At 48.4% G+C, this 25,005-nt stretch overlaps 1 protein-coding gene across 19 annotated transcripts in view; it reads left to right on the top strand.

The window, feature by feature from the left end:
* LOC125708367 (discs large homolog 1-like protein) overlaps nucleotides 1–25,005 on the top strand; it is a 124,221-nt gene that overhangs the window by 59,539 nt on the left and 39,677 nt on the right. For 6 of the 19 annotated variants that reach the window (XM_048975822.1, XM_048975821.1, XM_048975823.1 and 3 more), the window contains 3 exons: nucleotides 2,248–2,355; nucleotides 22,613–22,711; nucleotides 23,375–23,428. In XM_048975822.1, coding sequence (XP_048831779.1) covers nucleotides 2,248–2,355; nucleotides 22,613–22,711; nucleotides 23,375–23,428 — 261 coding nt within the window. Of the gene's footprint in view, nucleotides 1–2,247; nucleotides 2,356–6,226; nucleotides 6,415–12,638; nucleotides 13,484–22,612; nucleotides 22,712–23,374; nucleotides 23,429–25,005 lie in introns of those variants that run through there. The other 13 variants (XM_048975830.1, XM_048975829.1, XM_048975834.1 and 10 more) reach the window with 7 other exon arrangements.

The following is a 25,005-nucleotide window of genomic DNA, read 5'->3' as shown; positions in this document are numbered from 1 at the left end:
AAAATCACTTCTGCACACAGATGCACACTGCTGGTTGATACGCATTTAAAAATGCATCGGCCATCACTTGATTTATCTTGCATGGTGGTCAAAAACCTGGACATTTTCGGGTGTGGTGTGAGCAGAATAAGCTAGGCAGTTTCACCTGTAATATTGGTGACACAGTGATTCACTCTGTTGCCACACACGTCTGGGCCCAGGGTTCGAGTCTCCGCCCGTGTGAGTTTGCATGTTCCCCTCGTGTCATCGTGAGCTTTCCTCTGGGTACTCCGGTTTCCCCCTATAGTCCAAAAACATACTAAAGTGAATTGGAGTTACTAAATTGCCCATAGGTGTGTGAGTGTGCCCTGTGATGGGTTGACGCCCCGTCCTAGGTTGCCCCATCCCTTGCACCAGACCCTCTGAGACCTGGAATAGGATTAAACGGTTGCAGAAATTGGATGGAGAGATGGTGGTTACTGATATGACAAGCTGTGTGTACACAAACCCAACAGTACTGCAGCATGGATGAAATTCACAGCAGGCTGTGCTGATCGACGGGTCGCTGAAGAATGGCTCTGGGTGGAGGGTGTGAAGTGGCACGTGGGTCCCCCCTGTCCATGGTGTGTCAGGCTGGGTGTTGAGCTGCATTAGGGCAGCATCATAATGCCGTCCTGCTTCCACAAGGCTGTGTTCATCCTCCACACCCGTTCGTTCATCCATGCTCTCTCACGACGCGTAACGCTCTTACACAGCGCAGCAGAAATGCGATAGCGGGATTGTGGGAACGCGTCGTGTCGGCTCCCGTTTTGCGTGTGCGACTCACGAGGCGCAGTGTAATTTCGAGCCGCTCGTGTCCTCTCCACAGGCTCCCCGTCTCCTCCTCGGCACAGCTAGCCCCTGGCTCCGCTCCGGCTGCCAGATGGCACTGACATCTTGAAGCCCTCTATGCTCCCAAGTAGAGCTAGCCCACGACTGCACTGCACCTGTAACAGTCTGCAGATACAGCCATCAGCCACCCATTTTAGCAGCGCTGCAAAGCGCAGACTAAGAAAAATGAGTTTTAAAAAAGGAATTCTGAGGGAAGAATGGAGTTACCATGGGTACATTAAAAATGGGGCATCCGTTCTGGGTTTGCTTTGCCTTAGTGTGCATTATCATCAGATTAATCCTGGGAGTCACAGTGGAGTGTTATGCTGGTACAGCTCTAGCATGCAGTGAGCTTTTTGTGTTCTCAGAAGAGTCTCCAGGCACTCGTGCAAGCTGAGTCTCTCTGGACACTCATGCAAGCTGAGTCTCTCTGGACACTCGTGCAAGCTGAGTCTCTCTGGACACTCGTGCAAGCTGAGTCTCTCTGGACACTCGTGCAAGCTGAGTCTCTCTGGACACTCATGCAAGCTGAGTCTCTCTGGACACTCGTGCGGCCTGAGTCTCCCCTGACACTCGTGCGGCCTGAGTCTCCCCTGACACTCGTGTGGCCTGAGTCTCCCCTGACGCTCACGTGGCCCGAGTCTCCCCTGACGCTCGCGAGGCCCGAGTCTCCCCTGACGCTCGCGTGGCCCGAGTCTCCCCTGACACTCGTGTGGCCTGAGTCTCCCCTGACGCTCACGTGGCCCGAGTCTCCCCTGACGCTCGCGTGGCCCGAGTCTCCCCTGACGCTCGCGTGGCCCGAGTCTCCCCTGACGCTCGCGTGGCCCGAGTCTCCCCTGACGCTCGCGTGGCCCGAGTCTCCCCTGACGCTCGCGTGGCCCGAGTCTCCCCTGACGCTCGCGTGGCCCGAGTCTCCCCTGACGCTCGCGTGGCCCGAGTCTCCCCTGACACTCGCGTGGCCCTTGTGTGAGCTGAGTCGCTGGGTACCCTCTCTGCCCCTGAATTCCTGCCCTCCATCCACCTTACTCTGTGTCTTCAGGCATTCCTCTTGGTCAGATGTGTACGGCCTTGGCTCTGTTCTCAATGCGAGTTCATTCCATTCAGTGTGTCCTTCCTCAGCAGTCTTGCTACTGCACACCATCATCCTTCAGTTTAAGTGTTTGGCCTCAAGCTGTCACATGATCACCGGTCATTCCCCATAGCAGCAGTCTTCTTCATCAGCAGCCCAGCTTGCTGGTTTTGGGGTTTATTGATTTTATTCATATTTCGTTTTATTGCGGTGGATGCCCATTGTGAGTGTTTGCCCAGTGTTCTCCATGCTGCCTCTCACTTATCTTCAGTCCTGTATGGTATGTTTGCCCCTGTTGTGACTAGTTTAGTTCCATGCTCCCCTTGTAGGTTGAGTCCCTGGAATGTGTCTATGATGGGACGTCGGCTCTGAGAGCAGAGGAGATCTCCACCCCTACCTTTTCTGCCTTGTACCCTCAGAGTGACACTCTCCTACAGGTAACACCTTTAGTCATTTGGATGTATTGGTATCACTGTTTGTTGTGTGCTAGAGAGCCTGCCGTACGTCTATGAGGTGGTTCTCCTCCTTTACCCGGCCCTTTCCACCCTGCTCAGGTGACGCATTGTTCGTGTGGGAGTATTTGTGTTACTGTGAATCTCTTTTCTGTTGCTGTATGCTCTGTAGACACTAGGTGGCAGGGTTTCCAAGTGCATGAGCAAATCTAGTTCTGTAATGTTCTGTTACGCAGTGGTTCATGTTCATTTTGGTCCTACCAGTTACTGATGGTAGATTAAGTGGCTGTTTGAATGTTTATTCGTGTTGACGTGCTTCTGTGCATGTTTTCTGAGGTGTCTGTAATGTTTTACCATTTATTCTAGTTTTATATGGATTGAATTTTACCGCGTAGCTTTACGGCAGCAAGTCTGATGTTAGAGCCTTGCCTGTTCTCTGAAGAGCTGGACTTCTTGGTTTTAACCTAAAGAGAGTCTTGGTCCAAGTGTCTTGGTCCATGTGCTGCCATCATTCTTGAAAAAATACATCTAAACTGGCTCCATCAAATAAGCTGCACTTACCTGAAACCTTCATTTTGGCTTTGCGGATACATGCGTGAATGTTAAACATTTTTTGCAGGAAACCCTTTGGTATGGTCACACCACCTGGACCTTTAAACGGGCTATTGTGAATCTTATTACTGTTCTAAAGGGTTCCGTTGAATTTGTGATGTGATTCTCCGGAATTTGTAGGTATAAATATAGATGGATTCACTCACTTAAAAAATAAAATGCATTTACAAGGGCAGAACCACATTCCCTGCTTTTTGTCCTGTTGTCAAGGTAACTAGCGGTTGACTGTGCCTTGAGTGTCGTATGTCTGTTAATATAAATCAGATAATAGCCTGGATTTATCACTCCTGAATAGCTACGTTTTTTTCCGAGCTCAATTTGTGATTCATTCTTAGTTTTTTTAAACACCATATTTCGATTGTGAAAACACACCCTGTATCATTTCCCATACTTGCTAAGTACTGAGAAGGAGTGAAATTTGGTTGAAATGCATTTATCGGGACTCCTGGATTAATTTCATCTCTTGGTGGTGAGTTAAGGAGAATGGTGACTGTTAAATTGTTACACCGTGAAAATGGGGCATGTTAGCGGTGACGTTCCCTGTCCGAGCTTTATATCCTGTGTAAGTAGGATGGAATGCTCTTTATAGCCAGGAGTGCACACTCTGCATGCTGCTTAGCTCCCGGATCATCTGTGATTTTGGATTTTGAGGCCTTCAGTTTTGTGGTAATGGAAACCTAAATGTAATCATTTGCGCTGCAGGATTCTGACAGTCTGATACATTTGGTTGCAAAAGCTGCATGATGGTTTCTGTTTGAATTGGAGTAAGTCTGACGTTAACAGGACCCTGCCCCTCCCCAGAGACGATGACCTGGATGATGATAGATTAATCTGGCCAAGTAGAGCTCATTAGTTCCGAGAGGTGGGGACCTGAGGCTGTGGGTCATTGTGCCGATATGAGAGTCGCAGACCTTGCTGGGGTCCTTCATCTCATTTTTTAAATGCTGTCGATGACTATGAAATGTGTTCCCTCTAGTTTAGTGTTGTCACGCCCCCAAATATCATTAATTTAATACCACAGTATTTAGGCCAAGGACACTCTGGAGACCAGGGTGCAGGCCAGTGCCCCTTGAGGGGTGAGATTTATTAAGGGAACGAGGGAACACTACAGAAAGGAGGGTCACCTACGGTCCATTCAGGGCAGTCGTCCTCTGGTAGGAAGTGGCTGCTCCTTCAGGACGGTCATCCTCTGGTAGGAAGTGGCTGCTCCTTCAGGACGGTCGTCCTCTGGTAGGAAGTGGCTGCTCCTTCAGGACGGTCGTCCTCTGGTAGGAAGTGGCTGCTCCTTCAGGACGGTCGTCCTCTGGTAGGAAGTGGCTGTTCCTTCAAGAGGGTCATCCTCTTGTAGTCCTTCCTTTTTAGGTAGGAAGTAGCTGTTCCTTCAGGACGGTCAATCTCTGGTAGGAAGTGGCTGTTCCTTCAGGACGGTCAACCTCTGGTAGGAAGTGGCTGTTCCTTCAGAACGGTCATCCTCTTGTAGTCCTTCCTTTTTAGGTAGGAAGTAGCTGTTCCTTCAGGAGGGTCATCCTCTGGTAGGAAGTGGGTGTTCCTTCAGGGAGATTATTCTCCGATCCACCTGCAGGAAGCATGTGTGCATTTTCCTTTTCCTTCTTCTTGGCTTCTTTCCAGCATTGACGTCAAAGCCACCAAGGGAAGACTGTCCCACCCCCAGGTTGGGCCGCCCCTAGATTGCCAGCTATGTCCCATTTCCCGGTCACTGCTGGCTCGTGAGGTGCCCATCCGCCCGGGTGCTCATCGGCTTCCCAGCTATGACAAGGTGCCAAAAATGGGCAAGAATATGTGAATCAAGGGGACGGCGTCTTATTAGAACAGCGCCAAGTGCATTGTTAGCGGTTAATGTCAACTGCTGATTGTTGCATTGTGGGTATGCGCTGTAGTCGTGTCAGTGGTTTGCTGGGGACCTCCATGTCATGCTGCAGAGATTACCCTGAGAAGCCCAGCTGACACTCTGCTCCACAGCCTCTTTAAACATCCTTGTTAGTGAAATTAAACGATCCTCTGTCATTCTCTCTGATGTTAATCCTGCCTTCATATTTTGGCGTAACATGCAACCATATTTGCATCCTAAAATGATTCCAGTTATGCTGGTATATGTAAACTCAAGAGTTTTATTTCATTTATTGAGCAAAAAATTAAACAACAAAACTATCTGTTATAAACTACATACCTACGTAGGGTTGCTCATGGTTTTATATGGCACTTTTAGAGTTAAAAGATATTTTTGTATTTTTCCCCTAAGTCAGTGATGTGATTTTACCCACAGTGTGATCGCTGTACTACAAAGAGAATTCTTTAATTCGTTGCTTCGTTAATTATTTGAGTATCTTACACAGTTTTGCAGTTAACCTCCTCAGACACTGGATGATAACAGTGTGCTGTGGCTGTACGTATGGTAGCGGCTTGTCGGAGGTGGTCAGTGCCGGTGTTTGTGTGTCTGGAGGGAGCCGAGGCAGACGGGCGCCCTGTTCCCGCAGAGGACGCTAACTGGGTCGTGCGCAGGGCTCAGAGCTTCAGTGTGTCTGTATCTGCGAAGCAGTGCTAAACGCAGCAGTCATGCAGGTAAAAAGGACATGGATCAGTCAGATGGCCGAGCGAGGGGAGTATAGAGGAAGCGATGGTGGAGTGTAGCAGGCTCACCACGGGCTGCAGCGGAGGCTGCAGGAGTGAGCAGCCTCACCGCATCATCCTTAGTCAGCATTCAGGGAGCTTCCTCTGCTGACTCATTTAAGGGGGAGAGGGATGGGCGGGGGGGCTGAGCCTCGATGGCGCACCCCCCACCCCTCCACCCCACCTGTCTCTCTCGGCCCGGCCCGCTGGCCTCCTCTGGTGTGCCAGACCCTGCAGCTCGCCGCCAATCACGTCGGCCGCGGCTGCCGGCCGGTGAAGGGGAGCAGGAGGGGGCGGGGGGAGTCCCTCTCTCTCGCTCTCCCCCCCCCCTGTTTCTCGGAGGGAAGCAAGCAGATGGAAATCCAGAGCACTGCAAAGCTGCCTCCTCCCCGAGCACTGGCAGTTTCCGGGAATCCTGCAGCTGGAAGCTGACGGGGTGGGGGGTGGGGGGGGGGTCACCCTCGTCACAACCTGATCTAAGGTGCACCCCCGGCACCCTCTCCCAACCGGCCCCCCCAGGTGGACGACGCTCTCCTCCGGGGTACGCCTGTACCCACCGTCGCTTTTGTTTTCCACAGAAGCAGGGGAGAAAAAGTTTGGGACCATAGACCCCCCCCCCAGCCTCCCGTCCCATTTTCGGCCACGGGCCTCCTCGGCCCCTAGGGGAGGGGGGCCACCGTCCATCACACGCAATCCCAGCCCTGGGAGCCGTGCTGCGACATGCTAGCCTCCGTGTGGTACGCTAAGAGGATGGGCCGCCGTCTGATCCGGACCCTGCGCGGGACCAAGAGGCTGCACCTGTTGGTAGGTCTGTGGCGGCGCTGAGCGGGAGCCCGGCTCGCTGGGATGTGTGCCACGTCCCCCCCGGTGGGAGCCGTTCCGATCGGCGCGTGTGAATCATTTAAAAGGACAACTGAGAGGAGCCACCTCCACAGTGCGGCTGACGGTCACTGCCGTCCGGGATCGTCGTTCCTCCGTGCCGTGCCGAGATTATGAGTGCTAGGGCGCAGCCGAGCGGGGGCTTCTGCTTGTACATCTTGCTCCTTCGCGCATTCACTGTTTGCTTGCTTACTGACGCTAAGGCAGTAATCTGGCAATTTTCTTTAAGCGTTCGAGGAGAAGCGCCCAGCAGATGGAGGTGGGGGCTGGGGCAGAGAGAGATGTAGCGTGATATTTTCCAGGACTGAAATGATGTTTTATTTTTTTATTATTATTTTTTAAAAAAAGCCGGCGTAGAGCTGGACAGTGCACTGGACTGAGCCTTAACGAGAGTAGCAGACCGACAATGGACCGCTCATTAACTTGCGGTCCAGGTCGTTCCACGCGTGAAGGACAGACGGAGATCTGTTTATTCACGCCTGTAAAACCCACGCAGGTCACTGCTACTTCTTGAGCAGTGTTTCTTTGGCTGGGGGAACCACGAATATCCGGACGGTAGTTAAAATAACCCAGATCTTATTCCATTAACTGGCCCAGGCCACTGTTGTATTTGTTATTGTATTTGGCGTGATTCATGCCTCGTGGGTTTGGCCAGTTGTGATTGCATGCATACCGCATTAGACAGCTAATTTACTACGGATTTCTCTTTTCGTAACTGCTGTTACTGCTTCTTTGGTAAAGCTAAGCGTGTGCTTTTAAAGGACCTGTCACTCAATTTGCTGTTTTAAATTTCTATATTTCTTAATTCTTGGGTTTTATGCACTGTTTACACTAACTTTCAAAACAATGTGATATTGGTTTTGCGTCTGACATTGACGGAAAGCAAGGGCTCACGTGCCGTCTGCCTTTCTGCTCATTAGTTCAAGTTTGTAATGCAAACCACAGCACCTGACGTTAGGCTTCCCTCTGTCTGGTGGGATATTACTAGGCCTGAGGTTTCCCAGTGAAGATGACCATTAAGGTGATGGTCAGCACTTCAGCCCGTGTGATCCAAGCACACGGCACAGGAGATTACAAATTTCCTTTTTTTTCCCTTCAAACTCTGCAGAGCTCAGGATTACTAATAAACGTTTTTTGTTTGTCGCTGCGTTTTGTTTCAGAGAAGCTGGTGTGGTCCCATCAGGGTCCGGCTGGCACCACGAGACCTGAGAAGTGCGGTAATTTCTGGAAGTTTGCCACCAAACAAGGTTAAAACCTTCTCTGTGTCCCGTGATGCAGGTCTGGACTCGGATGCAGATCTCATCGCCCGTTGGTTGGTTATTGTAGAGAGAGGTGGAGGATGGGGCGGGATGTGGAAAGTGGTGGGGGTATGTGAGAGGTGGAGGATGGGGCGGGATGTGGAAAGTGGTGGGGGTATGTGAGAGGTGGAGGATGGGGCGGGATGTGGAAAGTGGTGGGGGTATGTGAGAGGTGGAGGATGGGGCGGGATGTGGAAAGTGGTGGGGGTATGTGAGAGGTGGAGGATGGGGCGGGATGTGGAAAGTGGTGGGGGTATGTGAGAGGTGGAGGATAGGGCGGGATGTGGAAAGTGGTGGGGGTATGTGAGAGGTGGAGGATAGGGCGGGATGTGGAAAGTGGTGGGGGTATGTGAGAGGTGGAGGATGGGGCGGGATGTGGAAAGTGGTGGGGGTATGTGAGAGGTGGAGGATGGGGCGGGATGTGGAAAGTGGTGGGGGTATGTGAGAGGTGGAGGATGGGGCGGGATGTGGAAAGTGGTGGGGGTATGTGAGAGGTGGAGGATGGGGCGGGATGTGGAAAGTGGTGGGGGTATGTGAGAGGTGGAGGATGGGGCGGGATGTGGAAAGTGGTGGGGGTATGTGAGAGGTGGAGGATGGGGCGGGATGTGGAAAGTGGTGGGGGTATGTGAGAGGTGGAGCCATTTTGGTAGAAGAGACCAGAGGATATGACCCCTTTATTGCCAGTGCTAACATCTGGTGACTAGATTCCCGTTTCAAGGCAAACCCACGTGAAGCTCAAACAAACCCTGCTGTTACTTCTCTAACCGCAAAGCGGGAAAGCTGTGCTTAGTTATGGGTGTAGTGACTGTTAAAAGCAAAAACTTGCACTGAAACGTACCGTAGTTATTCGTGGTTTCAGTTGTGCCAGACGTTGAGTTGCTCTACTTTTCTCCCCGGAACACTAAGACACACCGTGTGCCCGTCTAACAGTCTGCTGACTGGGTCTGCAGGCTGTGTTAATGAGAAATAAAATCCACGCTCACGGTAGCTTGTCATGGTCCAACTTGAACTTGACAGACTGACACGCTGATCATGTGACCCAGAATGTGCCTGGCCTGAGTTAGAGGCGATACCCGCCAGTGACTGAGCAGTTTCCGAGTTTGCCCTTGTATCATGGCATCTATTTAGTCCCTGTTGCTTTAGATAAGGGGGCCGGCTACGAGGACGGAGCCCAGGGGACTTAAAAGGGCCGAGTGGCTGCCTTTATTAATGTGGTCACCTTGCAATGAGAACGAGGCACATTCTCTCACCTTTATGATCGGTGATGGCCAGAGAACGTCTGCTGGATACCCATGGTTCTGAGAAGTCCATCAGGAAGCAGAAATGAGCCATAAAGTTTGTTTATAGAATCCATGTAGACCAGAAGGACGCTGTGTGAGGCATATTGGGGTCATAGGAGCAGGAAGTGGTATGAAGGCTTGGAGTGTTCTGCTCTTTGCCTGCTTGGGGGTAATATCAAAGTGGAGGAGGCTGGTAAGCCGAATGAGCTTTTGAGGGAAGTCATAGGACCTCGGAGTCTGGAAGCGGTGGTGGAGGGGGACAGTGGTGGTCAGACTCTACTATTCTGAATAATGAGAACCATCCTCTTGACAGAGGGCTGATACAGTTGGTGAGCATTTTTGGAGCCAGACATCTTGCCGGCTAAGCCCTTCAGATTCTCCTTCAGGTCAACTTGCATTCATCTTCTCTGTGCTTCTGGTCTACATGACCTTCAGCCCACCCATCCAAACTGCCTCTGACCCATCATTAGAATGTTACATCTGGCTGTTTATCTATTCTGATTGTTTGGTTGGCTGTTGGGGTGGGATGGGGGGGGTGGGAGTTTGCATGCTGGGAGCTATTTTTGTGACACTGCTAGACAAGAATAATATTCTCTGGGGGAGCAAATTGCTGCATCATCTCTTAGTTCCTTCATGTTTGTAGACTGATATCACATACATTTCAGAACGTCCTTGAAATATTTCAGTGAGTGTGGAAAGAGGAACATTTTGACATCATTAACTGTTCGTCTCCAGCAGGAAAGTTATATAGGCATATATAGTCATGTTTCGAGACTCTTTTTTGTCGTAGCCGAAATTTGAGGAACATTTTTGGTAATTTTCATGTGCAGCTTTTTTTGTGTTTTTTTCAAAGATCGTATGGGTTAGTGGAAAGAACTTCCTGATTGTGGGAAATAAGCAGGAGATCAAAGTTTACTGATTTATTGGGGTTTGGGATTTTCTCAACATTAAACCACATCCGAACATTTGTTAGGTGTAGTTTATGACATGACAGTAGCAAATGCAGCTTTTGGTTAGCTTCTAATTTTAACATTCATACTGTTGTATTTGAAGTTGTTTTGCATTGTTTAAATGCTGCCAATGGTTTTTCGGGGGGGGGGGGGGGGGGGGATTGTTATTTGGAGTTTGCTGCATGTACTCATGTGCAGTTTAACTGGGCAGCTGTTGAATAAAGCTTTAGTGGTATGACTCAACTTTTTTCATGGTTCAAGGTTTTAAAATTGCAAAAGAAATAATAGTATGGAATCAGGATATTTATAGAATTGCAGAACTTACAGAATCGCGATACTGTACTAAATTGGCACCTTGATTACCTTGAGTAAAATTGGCACCTTGATTACCGTGATAATATTCTCAGGAGGTCCCTCTGTTGCCGCCGCATCTTGAAAGGACGGCATTGCAGACATCGCAGGTAGCAGTTGGGCTGCTTTGAGTTTCCAATCAAAATAATTTCCATCCCGATAGTTTGTAGTTTTGCGGCATGTTCCTCAGGGTCACTGCAGCGTGTGATTTAACTTTATTATCTGTACACGTTGCCTGAATTAGGCAGATGCAGGAAATTAAATAGACTGTGCTTTGGACTGACCTGTGGTAACCAATACCGGTCGCTTCTGTACATCACTAATCCTAGCTGAGGTTTTGGTCACAGTAAAGCAAAGGGCTTGTGGGAATGAGTTTACAAGCTTGTGTCTGCCTCCTTACCAGGCAGTTCTTATTTATTTTGTGACAAAGCCAGCATGGGCCCATACATAACTGAATTTACATAACTGAATCTTGGTCCCCAATCTCCTGCTTTAATAGCTGAGCTTACACAGAGAATACTGCCGTCTGTCTCCAATGCGTGGCTTGTCATCGTTGCTCACCTTGGTTAAGTTTCCCATAGATCTAACACACTGGAGCAGGCATCGGCATCTGTGGTCTCCTGACGTTGCAGAGTTTGTAAAAAAAACTATGTCCACGTCATTCCCTGATTCGTTTCTGAACTGAAAGTCAGTCACATGGACCTAAGCTGTTGGGACAGCATGCCTTTCTGTGGGTATGTTCGCTCAAAGTCTTTGAATGGGCTTTGAATGGGCAGTAGACCTTCAGCGTGCTCCTCAGCGGTTCAGAACACGCGCCTATCCAATCAGAGCCATTTATCAGCTGGTCAAGATGCAGTCCTCTTTACCCTTTCTAGGAGAAGATGACTGACTGAAAAAGCCCTTTTGGGAGCTATTCCAAAACCCCCTCTTGGATTGGCTGCGTCACCGTGACCTCTTCAAGAGAGACACTGAGAGATGGAAGGCTTAATTGTCATGCCACTGGATGATGGCAACCGCGGCTCCCAGCTGGACCACTTTTAAATCTCTGGGCGTTGCAGTCAAGACCCCAGTGCCAGTCTCATCAAAAATAGATGCTGCGTGTTTGTGTTTAATTAGGAATGCATTATTGATTCACTGCGATATTTTTAAGGTCAGATCTGAGTATGCTGTCAAAGAGTAGCCGTTTTCCCCGCCATTCTCTGCGGCCATTTCTGCAGCCAGTAGAAGCTTCCAGATGCATCTGACTGTGTAGATCACTTCCTTCAGGTACCAGCCAAGTTTAAGGCCGTCGCACGTCAGCTCTTATAATGCAGTGATGGGCATTTCAAAGGATGTGGTCCTACCTACACTGTGTGCATTAGGGGTTCCACATGGCTGTCAGCGGAAGTGCTGCTTTTCGGACGCCTGCCCTGCATTTGTGCAACCGAGAGTAAAAGCGGAATACAGCCGCGCAGCTCAGGCGGCAGCTGCTCAAGCGCGAGTGAACGGAGCCTGCTGAGTAAATTTAGACTGCAGAGAGAGGCAGGGCGCTCGCGTGGCAGGGACTCTCACTCGCTTTATTTGATGTGAAACCAGTTGCCATGGATTTGCTCCTAGGGGAGCAGCACAGCGGCTTCCGGCGGCGCCGCTACCTTACGTGACACCTGTGGCACACCTTCAGGCAGCCTCGCCTCGGGAAGGGGGGGCTTCTTCAGCATATGTTTATTTTAGCGATGGCTGCCGAGGAAGCCAGAAGGTGAATTTGCCATTTACACAAGCGGGGAGTTGTTTTATTTTTTCTGTGTGTGTGTCTCGAATGGTACAGCCTGTTTTCCATTTGTGATGGGCTGTGTGTGGGAGATGGCAGAGCTGCCGTGTCTGGTGGAGAGCGAGCACCCAGGCCAGAGAGGAACGTCTTTTTACCTGGAGAAAATGTGATCTTCCTGCATCTTTCCCTCACGGGAATCTGACCGCCAGTTGTTTCCTCATTTTGGTGCTGCCGATTATTTTTTTTTTATTATTATTATTTTTATTTTTTATTTTCTTCTCTCTTGGCTTCCACAGACTTGCTTCTTAACCTGTTTACCAGGCTTGGGTCTCCGAGTTTGGGAATTGGAAGGCTCGCGATCTGTAATCGTTATTTATGATGAGGCTGAGCTGTCTTCCTGGCTGCCCATGTGGATGGAGGAGGACAAATCCGAAGCTTCGTGGAAGCCTTATGGTGGCCACTGTTGCCCAGATGACACACAGTAAAATGAAACGGTTCTTCAGGAATGCGAGGAGAAGAGCGCTGGTGTCGACCGAGAGCTTCGCCGTGTGATTTTAGCATTTGTACTTAATGCAGGCAGCAATATTCTGGCGCCTGTAAGAAGAGAAACTGGTCATCTGCGTGAGATGTCGCCGCGGAGATGTGACTGGTTGCATGTGCTGGGTGTCCGTTCTGATAATTGAATGTACTTCCTGCCTGTCTGTGTGCCTGGGCGTGTGTGTGGGGGCTTTCTTCCCCCCCCCTCCTCCTCTCTTCCCTCTTGAACAAAGAAAGCAGCTTAATCCCCAAGCGGGTCTTCTGTCACGGGAAGGAAATTGTTGCAAGTAACCAAGCAAGGATCTGTGTCTCTGTGCCTTCTAGTCCAGCCCTGAGCGGAGATGCTCAGGGTGGTTTCGCTGGATCAGCCTCCCATTGCTGAAGAGCAGATGACTGGCTGCTGATTTTTGCTGGATGGAGTTTTAGTCCTCAGGCTCTGGAATCTGTCAGAAATACGAGAGAATGCTTTAACTGTACCCCGGAGACCTCACCTCTCAGCCCCGCCCCTCACATCTCAGACGCCTCATAGCCACCGCCTTACGCTCCCAGGCCTAAAGGCAGCAGGGACGGTGCCCCCCCCCCCCCCTCTTCCCCGCCTCACTTCTCTGCTTGGAAATGAATTACATCTTCGGCAACAACACATTCTACCCCAGGGGCAGCCGCGGTCATTCTGCCCACAGCCATGGCGCGGCGGGGGTGCCCAGGCCTGGGCCCAGGCAGTGGACCAAACGTAGCTCCACCGAGGAGCCGCCCTCCTTCTGGCAGCAGCTCCTGTCTTTCTTCAGCCGCCGTGGCGCCTTCGCGGACTGCATCACAGCCGGGGCCAGCCAGGTAAAGCCTCCCTTGTGCAGGCTGGTGATGGGGCCGGCATGTATGTGTGTGAAACCTAGCAGGGGACTGTGTCCGAGAGCCCATTGCTCAGGGATTCGCGCACGTTCGAATCTGTGCTTTTCATCCAAGAAGTGGTTTTATGTTTTCAGGCTGCTTCACTTGGTCAAAACTTTTAATTTAGTCTGTCTTTGAAGAACTAATAACCTTTAAACCGTCTTACCTTTTTAAATCTATGTCCATCTTCTTAATTTTCCCTGTGCCTCAGTGTCCACTGGTTGTCAGTGAAATCTTTAAGTAGATGTTGAGAGGAATCTTAATGGAAAAGGGCTGATTTGTTTTTAATATGTAAAGCGGTTGTCTTCATGAGTGCTTTTTAAACCTGAGAGCTGCTGGTCCTATTACTGTTATGATTGTAAAATTCACTGCAGAGTGCGTCCGTTTCACGCCCTTCCTGGGTATGTGTCCTGAGCGGTCCGTCTGTGACACTCTGGCTGAAATATGAGCATGACGCACACAGCAGCCCGTGACCCTCGCCAGCTCCCCGCTCTTATTTAAGAGGGGGGACCAGCTGGCTCTATAAGGCCCAGGCCTCTGATATCACCGCCTGGCTGCAGTCATGTCCTCTAGCCCCTCGCCTTGAGCTCCCTCCCAGCAGATGTGCGGGGGATGTCGGCGCAGGACCTGCCGCTCTCACACAAACATGTGGTAACGACAGGGGAGATCTTTCCTTGGGCTGCGGGACACATCTATGGATGTCTTGGCTCTCTTCCTGCATGGTGCTCTGGTGCCTGTATGGAAAGTGTGTGTGTGTGTGTGTGTGTGTGTGTGTGTGTGTGTGAGAGAGAGAGAGAGAGAGAGAGAGAGAGAGAGAGAAATCATGGAAATCTTAAAAAATAAAAAAAAGTTGGGAAAAAGATGGATTTGAAGATTATATATCCTTCTATGCTGCATGAGACTGTGTGGTCAGACTGCTGCCTGGCTCACACAGACTGACAGACAGACAGACAGACAGACAGACAGACAGACAGACTGACTGACTGTGACTGACTGACTGACTGACTGACTGACTGACTGACTGACTGACTGACTGCTGATTGGGGTGAAACATCTTGTCTGAAAAAAACCTGTAGTTTTATGAGTATAACATCAGTTTATTCTTCTGTAATACTCCGTGTCTTGGGGTCCCTGACAGAGTAACCATACCTTTTACCCTGGTTGCACCACACATGGTATCTGACTCCGTTCTCTGATTCTTACTGGTACATCACTTTGGACAAAACTATCTGCTAAATAAACAGATGTATGTAAGTCTTACATGAAGGATTTCACAAGAAGACATTCTCTGTTCGATTATACAAAATGAACAAACCTTCCAGTTCTTTACGCCTTTTGTTTTATGTACTGTAAGCAAGTGACCTGTAAATAGCGAATGAACTCCGCTCATGCTAAGCTTCCCCTGAGCAAAGACAGCTGTCAATCAGCTTGAAACTATTGATTTTTTAGAAGGTCTTTAGCCAGATGTGCTGGCAGCAGGCCTGCCGTCGAATGGGGCATGGACTGCCCTGAGACCTACAGTTCATGTGTGGGTATGCCGCTCGGACCTGCCATCCCATTTGCCCATATCCACTGGATTTTTTGTTTCTTGGGGAGTGCTATGAGCGAGTACAAGGATCTTATGCCCAGATGTGTGCCGTGGCAAAGGCATTGATCTGCACCGTGGCAAAGGCATTGGTCTACGTGGAAAAGGCATTGGTCTGCACCGTGGGAAAGGCTTTGGTCTGCACCATCGGAAAGGCATTGGTCTGCACCGTGGAAAAGGCATTGGTCTGCACCGTGGAAAAGGCATTGGTCTGCACCGTGGAAAAGGCATTGGTCTGCACCGTGGAAAAGGCATTGGTCTACGTGGAAAAGGCATTGGTCTGCACCGTGGGAAAGGCATTGGTCTGCACCATCGGAAAGGCATTGGTCTGCACCGTGGCAAAGGCATTGGTCTGCACCGTGGGAAAGGCATTGGTCTGCACCATCGGAAAGGCATTGGTCTACACCGTGGGAAAGGCATTGGTCTGCACCATTGGAAAGGCATTGGTCTGCACCGTGGGAAAGGCATTGGTCTGCACCGTGGGAAAGGCATTGGTCTGCACCGTGGCAAAGGCATTGGTCTGCACTGTGGGAAAGGCATTGGTCTGCATTGTGGGAAAGGCATTGGTCTGCACCGTGGCAAAGGCATTGGTCTGCACCGTGGCAAAGGCATTGGTCTGCACCGTGACAAAGGCATTGGTCTGCACCGTGGCAAAGGCATTGGTCTACACCGTGGTCGCTATTACAATATGCATGTCCAGCACAATTCAGTTTCCCCAGGAATTCATACCTTTCTGAGCTTTTCATTGTGAAGAAGTTCAGGGAGTGAAAGCGATGAAGCCAAAACGGACGACTCTGCATCAACTGGGTCCATAATTTAAAACTTTATGATAATTAAAATGTTACAGAGAGACTGTTTTGTGGTGGACAGAAATTACCAGAATTAAATAAATCACCCATCAAACACCACCAGTTATCAGGGAGTTACCACGTTGGGGGACCCTTTAAACACATTAATCAACAATTCACATCTCTAATCATGAGTAATATGGTCAAATAAATATGCAGACTAGTACTGTGTCCAGATTAACATTATATGGATCATTTTTGTTTTGGTCAAGCAGTCAAAAGTTAACTTTTGAACCCAAATCTACTTAGAATGGTTGCTAATAAAAAAGGAAAAGTCTTATTGCCTAGAGCTATTTTTAACTGCTGTAGATGAATGTTTTGCGGCTCCTATTACGTTTTACCTTTTCGTGGCGCTTATTCCACCCATTAAACATCTTCTGATCATGGTTGATGGTTGTTTCTCTGCAGTCCCAAGAACAGATGAATTACCCCTCGCCTCCCCCTTGTGGTTGGCTTTGGTAACATCCCCCTCGTTGGTTAGCTGTGCTGCTAAGCCAAAGAGGTTTTGTTTTGTGCAGTTTATTGCGCTCTTGGGCCACCTCAAGGTCAGAACGGATTACAGTCTCTATTGGTGAAGGCTCTGTGGCATCACATCACATGCTCCCTGCTGGGGGGGGGGGGGAGGGGCAAAGGCAGCCATCAGCAATATGTAATGGGGTCCAGTCTACCACTTGATTTACTTCCAGGGAAATGTACTGTTCTTGCTTTTTCCCCGTTCCTACCATCCATCCATCCATCCATCCATACTGCGGCGGGTCATGGCCCAGCTTCCCACTGATGCGTGGGTCAGGAGCCGCAGGTCCCAAAGGTCCTCAGACACGTTTTACTAGATGCCTAATTAACAGAATAGCTGGCAAGGTCACTTAGAACCTTTTAATTACCTCAATAAAGCAACGGCCAGTGAAGCAGAGCAAATAGCGGACGGGTTACCAGACCTCAGAACTCAGGAGACCTGTCAAAACTAAACTTATTGAAAGTACTGTTATTAATTCAGTGTGGCCTGCTTGAGCTCTTTAAGAAAGAGGGAGAATATTTTGGCTTTTTTTTATGTAACTTGAAGCTGCAGTTTAGGTGCACGTCCTGCAGATGGCAGTAACAGCACAAACTACTACTTTGACCTCTATCTATGCAGATGGTCTTAGGTCTAGACTGCTGATTATATCAATTAACTTTTGATATAAACATAAAAAGTGCGTTACGATCAAACACCAAATAGCACAGTATTCTTTAACCACTGTGCATATCAGTGTCGTATCTGTGAATGGTGTTATAGAGACACAAAAATGGCTTAGACATTTGTAGTTGTCTGTAAATGTGTGTTTGAAATAGGGGACTTTTTAAATTCCGGTTGTGTTATGCCCTTTTTATACTGTATATGTCTGTCTTTAGAAATACTTTAGTAAGAAGTACTTTAGTAAAGGTGCGGCATGGTGGCGCAGTGGTTAGCACTGTTGCCTCGCACCTCTGGGACCCGGGTTCGAGACTCCGCCTGGGTCACATGTGTGTGGAGTTTGCATGTTCTCCCCATGTCGTCGTGGGGTTTCCTCCGGGTACTCCGGTTTCCCCCCACAGTCCAAAATTAGCTGAGGCTAATTGGAGTTGCTAAATTGCCCGTAGGTGTGCATGTGTGAGTGAATGGTGTATGAGTGTGCCCTGTGATGGGCTGGCCCCCCATCCTGGGTTATTCCCTGCCTCGTGCCCATTGCTTCCGGGATAGGCTCTGGACCCCCCGCAACCCAGTAGGATAAGCGGTTTGGAAAATGGATGGAGGGATAGAAGTCTTTAGTAAACATTGCTGTAATATCGCTCAGCATCCAGTGAGGCTGCTGTGAGCAGCAGTAGTGACACTGACCAGAAGCTGCTTTGCAACATGTCTGCTTAAATGTGCGTAATGCGTAATGTGTGTAGGATATATTGGCATGAAGCTTTCAGGACTGGTACCAGTGTTTATCACTGCACTCTTTCTTGCTGATAAAATGGATATTCAGAGTTTCGTCTCTGTGAAAACTGGGTCAGCAGTTTGCTTATAGTATGACTGTGCTTCCCGATCCAGCTGGTGATACGTGTGAAATCCTGGGATGAGTCGTACTTAGTATCTCATTCATCAGCGCTGAAGAGCAGAAATGGGGCTTTGTTCGCCAGCAAGAAACTCCGAAACACAGCTCAACAGAAACCGACTTCCATGCAATATTAATGCTGCTTCCATTAAATCATTAAGACCCCATCTGTCCTTAATTTAGCCTACTGTAATCGGCATCCTAAGACACGTTACATCAGAAGTTTTTTTTTCAGTTCATATGTTCTGATCAGGATAATTTGCAGGATGTACTTGTGATATTTGTTTACTCCGTTATCAGAGTGCAATTGGTTCAGAGAAACAAGCTGTTTTCGTTAATTCTTAAAATTCATTTCGATTCTATCCAAGAAACAACGACGAATCTCCTCAAAATATCCACAACTCTCAAAGAAACCTATTTCAGCATGATGAAGAGCATTTAAGATACCAGCTACCTGATTACCAAACGGTTAATGATGTAATAAATATGAATTTATGCGGTAACGTCTTCCAGCATCATGTATTAAATTCCATTGTACTGGAAATGAACATTTAATAGCCAGAATAAAATAATAAAATAGAATAAAATAAGGAAGAATGGCAATTTAATAATCTGGCTCCGCGTGGATGGTGCGCAATATACTGGGATTCCTTCATTTGCAAATTAGCTATGAATATATACAGCTCATTTAGGCGGGAATCCAAATACCGCGGGATTTTTTGTTTCTTTGCTAGTTATTTTGTATGTAATTATTCCAACTGCCTTAATTTATTACCTCTAATTACTTTGTTACCGTAACATTTTAAACTTGCTCGTGTAATTCTTCATCATACACCTATTTTAGCAAATTGAATTAAAGGTTCCTCTCTGTGTGGACCTTTATTGAGGGGAATGCACCAGTGACATTTCATCACTGCGAGGGGAATGCACCAGTGACATTTCATCACTGCGAGGGGAATGCACCAGTGACATTTCATCACTGCGAGGGGAATCCGCCAGTGACATTTCATCACTGCGAGGGGAATGCGCCAGTGACATTTCATCACTGCCACCTGCATCATAGGAAAACTGCAGCAGTATGCCCATCTCTAGTTTTCCTAAAGACTGTCTGATTTAAAACATTTAATGTCTTTTGTCTTTTTTTTTTCCTCAAACAAGAGTAGTTGGTGACTGAAAGAAAAATAAAATCCTGGTCATAAATTCCCATCCAATGCAAAAAAAAAATGTCCTCATATTATGATCACAGCGACCGATCGATTATTCATGCCTGGGAAATAAAAGACTGCTGTCATGTGCAGTGCCCATTGGAGCTTATTAATTGGCGAGAGAGTGAGGCGGGATGAGAGAGAGCGAGTTTGGAGAGCGAGTTAGAAGCCCGGCGAACAGGGTGAGCCGGAGGATGGGATTGAGTTGATACCCTCCGCGTTCCCCGCGCATATCTCCCTAGTACTCACTGGAGGACGACCAGGCACGGATTCAGCACGAAGACTGCTCCCTCCAGCACCGGTGAGCGATGACCGCACACTGCCGCAAACACGAATACTGCTGCCCCTCAGTGGAGGGGGGTGCCGGAGGCACGGGAGCCACGGATGGCCGTCGCGGCATGACCCAGAGGCTCCTGCATTCTCAGTCCCACAATGCTCTGCTTCAGAAGCAGCAGGTCCACCACCAGCACCAGGCCCGTCACCACTCTCGACACCGGAACCAGAACCAGAACTCGCACCAGAACCACGAGCAGAGTCCCGACCAGTTTCAACACCATCGTCACCAAGAGCAAGCAAGCCATCAGTCCCTGCAGAACTCGCACAGGCACTACAGTTCATGCACCTTGCCTGCCACAGCCAAAAGCAGAGGGAAGTTCACTAACCTCCGAGACAGTGTCAGAAAGAGCCCCACCAAAAGCACGACCAAGGTCCAAGCCTCTAGCATTGGGTGGTCCGACTGTTCGTGGGCCACTCTTTCTTTGGAAAAGGTATGTCTTGTGGCTGTGGAGCATGTTCAGTGCATCAGGTGGCTTAGAAAAAGAGGTGTGTGTTGTGAAATATTTCAGAGATGTGCAACAGTGGATTTATGGAGTTCGTGTCTGGTGTGTGTTCACTTCACAACACTAAGTGGTTGGCTTTACTGCGCATTCTCCATATTAATAATTTGTTTGCCTTTTGTCTGTGTGCTGTAAAGTATGAAAATTGGTCTTTTTTTTGTTAAAACCTTGTTTTTAGCCCATAGTTTGTTCGACGCCTTAATAAAATAAGCTGTCCTGCTGAGTTTTGTATTTATTCTTGACCAAACGGTGTTTTGCGGCTCCTTTGAAAGTGAAGCAGGCCTATAACCAGTACTATTGACTAATTTTATCTTATTTTATCTTCATGCCTCCCATGAAGTATCTGCCCTTTGAGAGGCAGTAGTTATGTCTGGGACGTGTTTATACAGCACTGGAGTCTGTGAATGCAGACCGCAGCCTTCAGAGTGAGCGTGCTGTGGTCTAGACCTCAAAGTAGAATTCTAATTAGATTAGTGACTGCTGGGGAGGTATGGTCTCCTGCAGTGGGGCTGGAGGGGGAGCTGTCAATAGAGGACAATGGTGCCGACCAGAAAGAAGTGCTTTTCCATTCCCCATTCTTTCAGAGCAGCAGCTGGAGCTAAGGGTTGTCATCCTCTGGGTCCCGCATTCTGCTGATCTTCGCCGGCTGCTCCGTCCCCTCAGTGGCTCAGTGCGCAGCCGGCTGCTCCGTCCCCTCAGTGGCTCAGTGCGCAGCCGGCTGCTCCGTCCCCTCAGTGGCTCAGTGCGCAGCCGGCTGCTCCGTCCCCTCAGTGGCTCAGTGCGCAGCCGGCTGCTCCGTCCCCTCAGTGGCTCAGTGCGCAGCCGGCTGCTCCGTCCCCTCCGTCCCTCAGTGCGCAGCCGGCTGCTCCGTCCCCTCCGTCCCTCAGTGTGCAGCCGGCTGCTCCATCCCCTCCGTCCCTCAGTGTGCAGCCGGCTGCTCCGTCCCCTCCGTCCCTCAGTGTGCAGCCGGCTGCTCCGTCCCCTCCGTGGCTCAGTGCGCAGCCGTTAGTGTCCTAGAAAACACTTCATCTAATGTTGTGGAGAGTGATGGAAAGGGACAAATTCATGTCCTGCATTTGCACATACTCCATATAGGTAATGTATTCATTTATACCTGTTTTCCTGTTATTATTTGGGTCCTCACATATTGCTGTGCCTCTTTCGATACTCCGTGCAGAGCTTGCTAGAGGAGCCTGTGTAAAGGCTGCAGAGCGTTCCATGCCACAAGCTGTGTGAGAGATCTGCTGCAGAAACTGGGGCTCTCATCAGATGGGCTGTGCTTTTAACTGACTCCAGGGGGAGACATTTGTGCAGCAGATGTATGCTGGGCAGCAGGGTCCTGATGATTAAGGGCATGGGTTTCGGAGAGGCGATGCTTTGGAACCCGTGTTGGGTGGAATGGTCACGCTTTGCAAGTCGCCGTCTGTTTAAACTCGTCGGCTACTTTGGGGCAAACACTGGCACTGCACGATCATGCCTACCAATCAAGGGTTTTAAAGCCACATTTCTCCTGTTTACTACTCATAACCTGAATGTTACTTCCAGCTCTTAAAGAATCTAACTATTGTGCATCACAGCAACATACTTTAACATTAAAAGTCGCTTTGGGAGAAGAAGTGGTAGCTAATCGATGGTAAATGTTCTGTGTTGTCTTGCCTTGAGCCCATTTGCTGTTGTCATAACCAGTCATGCTTCCAGTCAGAAGACCATATCAAACATGCTGTTCAACAGACCTTCAGTAATCAGCAGGACCCAGCCATATTCCGTATGTTCTGGTGGATCCAAAAGAAGGTTTAATACAGAATGTCACTGTTGCCTCCAATTTCTTACAGGCTACTCCTGAGATGTGAAGCCATATGCTTCACTGTCCATCTGTACCCTCAGTTTTTTTCTGCCACGCTTGGAGGGGACAGTAATCCTCTGAAGTCAAAATTAGCGTTTCAACCACAGTCTTTGTGAAGTATGACCTTTCGCTGCTCAGCTTGCTTGTGGGAGATGTTCCTCCCTGTTCATGCACTGGATGAGCGGAGGACTTGCATGGAAAAAATGCGGAATGAATTTAATAGGGCGGATTTGTTTCGGAAAAGCCTTGCATTTGGAAATGACTCCTGCTGTCTTTATGGAATGACAAGTAGATTTTTCTCTTCCCATCATAGCAAGGTTCTCGTTTGAGGAAGTTAAACCGGCATTTTGTATTGTTTGTGTTATGATGCTGAATATACAACAGTCATTGGAATGTAAAAGTTTTGAAAGTTTCGAATTTTGATTTGGTTATAAAAATAACAATATGAATCAGAAGCTTATTTGGTTTGTGCTATTAAATAGGGGTCTGTCTGTCTACCCAAACCACATGCTCCATCACGCACTGGTTCCTGTGCCCTACATCATTTTCAGACTGACCTCCTAATCGACACGCCAGTTACAGTATTGTGCTGTGTTAATCTGTCCATTATACACTGTGTTGTGACTGGTAACATTTCACGGATGTCAGCTCTGTATCTGTCCGTCATGACTTCCTGACCTTTGAACCCTGCCGTTGTTCAGCACACAGATGCTGTCCCACCCTCTGCTCCCATAATCCCCGTGATCCCCGTCTCTCCAGTCCTAGCTGAGACCACAGTCACCATCACGTCCGCTCCACAGGTTCATTTTTTTAATTTTTGATTTTATTATTCATTGAGTTCATTCACGTGGTTTTTTTTCTGTCATTCTTCCTCCCGTCTTCCGCCTCCATTGATGCTTTTGTGGGGTAACAGATTAGAGGAGCGGTAGCTCTTTGTGTTACTCATTGGAATGCATTAATGCAGTCATAATACACCACTGTTACAGTAATTTGGGTTTCTGTTGGGTGTCAGTGTTTCATGTGGAGCAGAAAGTTCCCTTGTGTCTGTCTATCTGTCTCTGCCTGCCTGCCTGCCTGTCTGTCTCTCCCTGCCTGCTTGCTTGCTAGCCTGTCTGTCTGTCTGTCTGTCTGTCTGTCTCTGCCTGTCTGCCTCTCTGTCTGCCTGCCTGTCTGTCTGTCTCTGTCTGTCTGTCTGCCTCTCTGTCTGCCTGCCTGTCTGTCTGTCTCTGTCTGTCTGTCTGTCTGTCCATGTTAGTCCCTTATGACTGCTCTCTGTATCGTTCTAGAACACAAATAGCAGACACATAGCTATTTTTCTTTATATTGAACTATTATGGTGTCCTGCAGTGAACAGCCTACTCAAGATTATCCATATACCGTTTCAATGCAGATGTTTTCTCTATTTCAGGTGTAGTTCACCTGTTTTTGTCCACATGTAACCTATGTTTTCCCCTCATTCCTAGGTTAATCCACCCCCCGTAGTGGTGAGCACAGACATTTTGGACACGCCACCATACGTAAGTTGATGAATTGTTCCTGCCGCATGCATTTCTATCCTGCAAAATAAGCTCGTCGCTTTCCAGTTTTGTTGCAGATATGTCAGAGAGGAACTGGGTTATCTTTATGCTGCAGCATTTTATAGTACCTAACAGATGTTAGATGAACTGTTACAGATGATACGGAAGTTACTTCAGAAATATACAGTATGACAGCAATTTTTATTTAAAAAATTCTGCTGAAGCCTTGTTGCACTATATAAATAAAAATATGTTGTAATATTAAAAAACGATTCAACCCTCTGTTTTACAATAAATTGGCGGGTTTCATTCTTTATTTTTTTAATAAGTCAAGCCGTAGTTTGTCTCCTTTTAATTTAATTTAAAAGGAAACTTGCTTCAGTTGTTTGTCTAGTTGTTATAGAATCCCTCTGTGTAGCTTCATTGTGCTGTCCACGTGCTCTCCGGGTGCTGTCCACGTGCTCTCCGGGTGCTGTCCACGTGCTCTCCGGGTGCTGTCCACGTGCTCTCCGTGTGCAGCTTGATAAACTGAGCAGTGCCACAGCCTGTGTGGCTTGGTGACAGTCGCCCATTAGCTGTCATTAGTGCATAGGCCTCTCTCTGCATTCCCCGAGTGTGAGGAAGCACAGCGGCTGGCCACTCTGGGATTATGGCTTTGGTGTGGTGATGGTGTGTGTGACAGTCAGAGCTGGCTGCCCAGACCACAGCAGTGTGGGTGAAACAAGCCGAGCACCAGCTGTAGTACATTTCTCAGTGGAAATAACTTTGCTCTATCCAAAGGCCTGGTGGAGTGTGAATCGGCTTCCGTTAGTGTTCCTACCAAAAGGACAGGTAGGGCTGGGCGATTCATTGAAAAGTATTCAAAACCGACATTTAGAACCTGTAATCGACGTAATCTTGCCCATGTCGGTTAATTCGTTTTTTTTTTTTAATTCTCTTAATAGTTTCCCCAGTGTGTGTTCATGTGCTGTCCCCTTAGAACAGGGGTCTCCAACTCCGGTCCTGGAGAGCTACCCTCCAGTAGGTTTTATATCATACCTGGCTTCTGATGAGCCTCACCTGCTCTCAGGTAAATTGTGCACTAGTAAAATTTAAAATACAGTTGAAGCTTATAGTGATCACAGTTAACAGTCAACCACTTATATGGATCACCAGGGGTGTCAGAAATATTTTGAATGTGGGGGGGGGGCACACTGGCATAAAACTCATATTTTATGTTAAATGTGGGGGGATCCAAGCGAATAGTTGTGAAATGTGAGGGGGACACGTCCCCCTCAGATTTAATGGCGGTGACACGCCCATGTGGAACAAAAGCTCAGGACAGAATCATTCCTGCACAAATACTGTTTGAATAATTCTCTTTGAGCATATTTACAGCACAAACCTTGTCAATGAAACATGAGAGCGAAAAAAAAACAAGCAAACAAAAACAAAAAGCAAATTATAATCGAGATAAAATGTTCAGTTAATTGTGATATTGATTTGAGGTCATATCGCTCAGCCCTAAGGGACAGGTGCTGTGTGTAAATTAGACCATAACTCAGGTTCCTGCTAATGAGCACATCTTGATGGTGGAT

Source organism: Brienomyrus brachyistius, chromosome 15 (genome assembly GCF_023856365.1).
Source record: "Brienomyrus brachyistius isolate T26 chromosome 15, BBRACH_0.4, whole genome shotgun sequence".
Lineage (NCBI taxonomy): Eukaryota > Metazoa > Chordata > Actinopteri > Osteoglossiformes > Mormyridae > Brienomyrus > Brienomyrus brachyistius.
This window is presented reverse-complemented; position numbering and strand designations above follow the sequence as displayed.